The 1,837-nt window shown below is 62.8% G+C and overlaps 1 protein-coding gene across 1 annotated transcript in view; it reads left to right on the forward strand.

The window, feature by feature from the left end:
* SLC25A10 (solute carrier family 25 (mitochondrial carrier; dicarboxylate transporter), member 10) overlaps nt 1-1,837 on the forward strand; it is a 4,371-nt gene that overhangs the window by 1,789 nt on the left and 745 nt on the right. The window contains exons 6-10 of the mRNA XM_010008685.1: nt 254-322; nt 415-507; nt 762-839; nt 940-996; nt 1,566-1,655. Coding sequence (XP_010006987.1) covers nt 254-322; nt 415-507; nt 762-839; nt 940-996; nt 1,566-1,655 — 387 coding nt within the window. The remainder of the gene's footprint in view (nt 1-253; nt 323-414; nt 508-761; nt 840-939; nt 997-1,565; nt 1,656-1,837) is intronic.

Below are 1,837 nucleotides of genomic sequence, written 5' to 3' on the forward strand. Positions count from 1 at the left end.
TGCCTGGGGCACGGGCCAGGCAGGGCCTGGCAGCCAGCCCACCCCCCAGGGGAAACGAGAGACCTGGTGAGGGAGCAGGTGGGAAGGCGGGTTGGGGGGGGAGGTAGGGCTGTTCTGAAGGGTTTTCCTTTCCTGTAGCCTGTTTGCTGTTGTACGAGCAGTCTGGGACACAGACTGGGGAGGGGGCTCCCAGGGAAGGGAGGGCAAGTAATGTCTCAGGACTGTGCTGACCCCAATCTGTCTGTCCACAGAGGGCTTGAAGAAACTCTTCTCAGGAGCTACAATGGCATCCAGCCGAGGGGCCCTTGTCACCGTTGGGCAGGTAGGACAGCCCTGCTGAGCAGTGGGGGCAGGGGTAGTCCCTGGCATGGCAAGGAGGGGGGGATGTGTCACTCATAGTCCATGTCTCCACAGCTCTCCTGTTATGACCAGGCCAAGCAGCTGGTTCTCTCAACTGGATTTCTGTCAGACAACATCTTCACTCACTTCCTGGCCAGCTTCATCGCTGTGAGCAGAGCTGGCTGTGGGGAGGCAGCCTGGGGCTGGGTCTGTCTGCACCTGAGCTCGGAACCCCTGGCCAAGGCTGCTGGAGCTGCCTCTTGGGGCTCTGGTGAACAGGGCTGGGCGCTGAGGCTCCTGTGGGGCTCCCGGCCAGGGGTCTGGCCCCAGCAGGGCTCTGGGTCTCTCTGGTGACCATGGCAGTTGCCAGCACCCGGGTCTCCTCAGTGAGCTGGCTCTGCTGACTCTGCTACCTTCCCCAGGGTGGATGTGCCACATTCCTGTGTCAGCCCCTGGATGTGCTCAAGACCCGTCTCATGAACTCCCAGGGCGAGTACCGGGTGAGTGGCCTGTCCTGCACACCTCTGCTGCTGCTCTGTCCCTTGTGTGCACAGGCCTTTGTCCCTCAGCACCACCTCATCTCTCTCCTTCTCACTCCAGGGTGTTGCCCACTGTGCCATGGAAACTGCCAAGCTCGGCCCCCTTGCCTTCTACAAGGTACTTGGGGGTAGGTGGGATGGGCAGGAGGGGAAGAATGGGCCAGGCTGGGAGCAGAGGTGGGGCAGGAGCATCCCCAGCTCTGCAGCCCTTTCTGTTCCTGACCAGCTCAGGCCCTGGGGCAGTCACCCAGCTGCTCAGCCTCTCTCCTGGGAGGACCCCTGGGAAGGGGTTTCACTCCTGAGGTTCCATCCAGCTGCTGCTAGTCAGGCAGTTTCCCTGTCACAGGTTCTTTTCTCCAGGCAGTGTCCAGCCCCTCCGAGCTGGGGGCTGTGGGGCCTGACCTGCATTCTGCCCAGACTGCCCATGGAGCAGTGACACCAGCCCCGCTGTGTTTGGGACGGAGGGGCTGATGTTTGAGGCTGGGTCGGTGTGCGGAGCGATGGCTGCAGCGCCTCCCTCCCCTGTGCCTGCAGCTCCTCGCAACTCGTTCCACAGGCTCCCAGCCCCGTGGCTGCTCCCAGGCCAGGTGGCTCCCCTGGCCGGGCTGCTGGGCACCTTTGGCCCCAACAGGGAAGCCCAGGGCCAGGCAGATGCTGACTCTCCCTGTTCTCACTGTCCCCTTCCAGGGCTTTGTTCCTGCTGCTATCCGGCTCATTCCTCACACCGTCCTCACCTTTGTCTTCCTGGAACAGCTGCGCAAATATTTTGGGATCAAAGTGATCACCTGAGCAGGAGGCATGGGACCCCGCCTCGCCCCGGGGGGTGAGCACACGGGTCACTGCTGGGATCCCAGAGCCCCTCTCTTCTGTCTGGGGCCAGCACTGCTCCCTGTCCCTCATCCCCACTCCTGTGCCTTTCCAGTGCCTGTGGAAGCCACTCCCCGCCTGCCCTTTCCTTT

This window comes from Chaetura pelagica, unplaced genomic scaffold, assembly GCF_000747805.2.
Source record: "Chaetura pelagica isolate M959 unplaced genomic scaffold, ChaPel_1.0 scaffold962, whole genome shotgun sequence".
Classification (NCBI taxonomy): Eukaryota; Metazoa; Chordata; class Aves; order Apodiformes; family Apodidae; genus Chaetura; species Chaetura pelagica.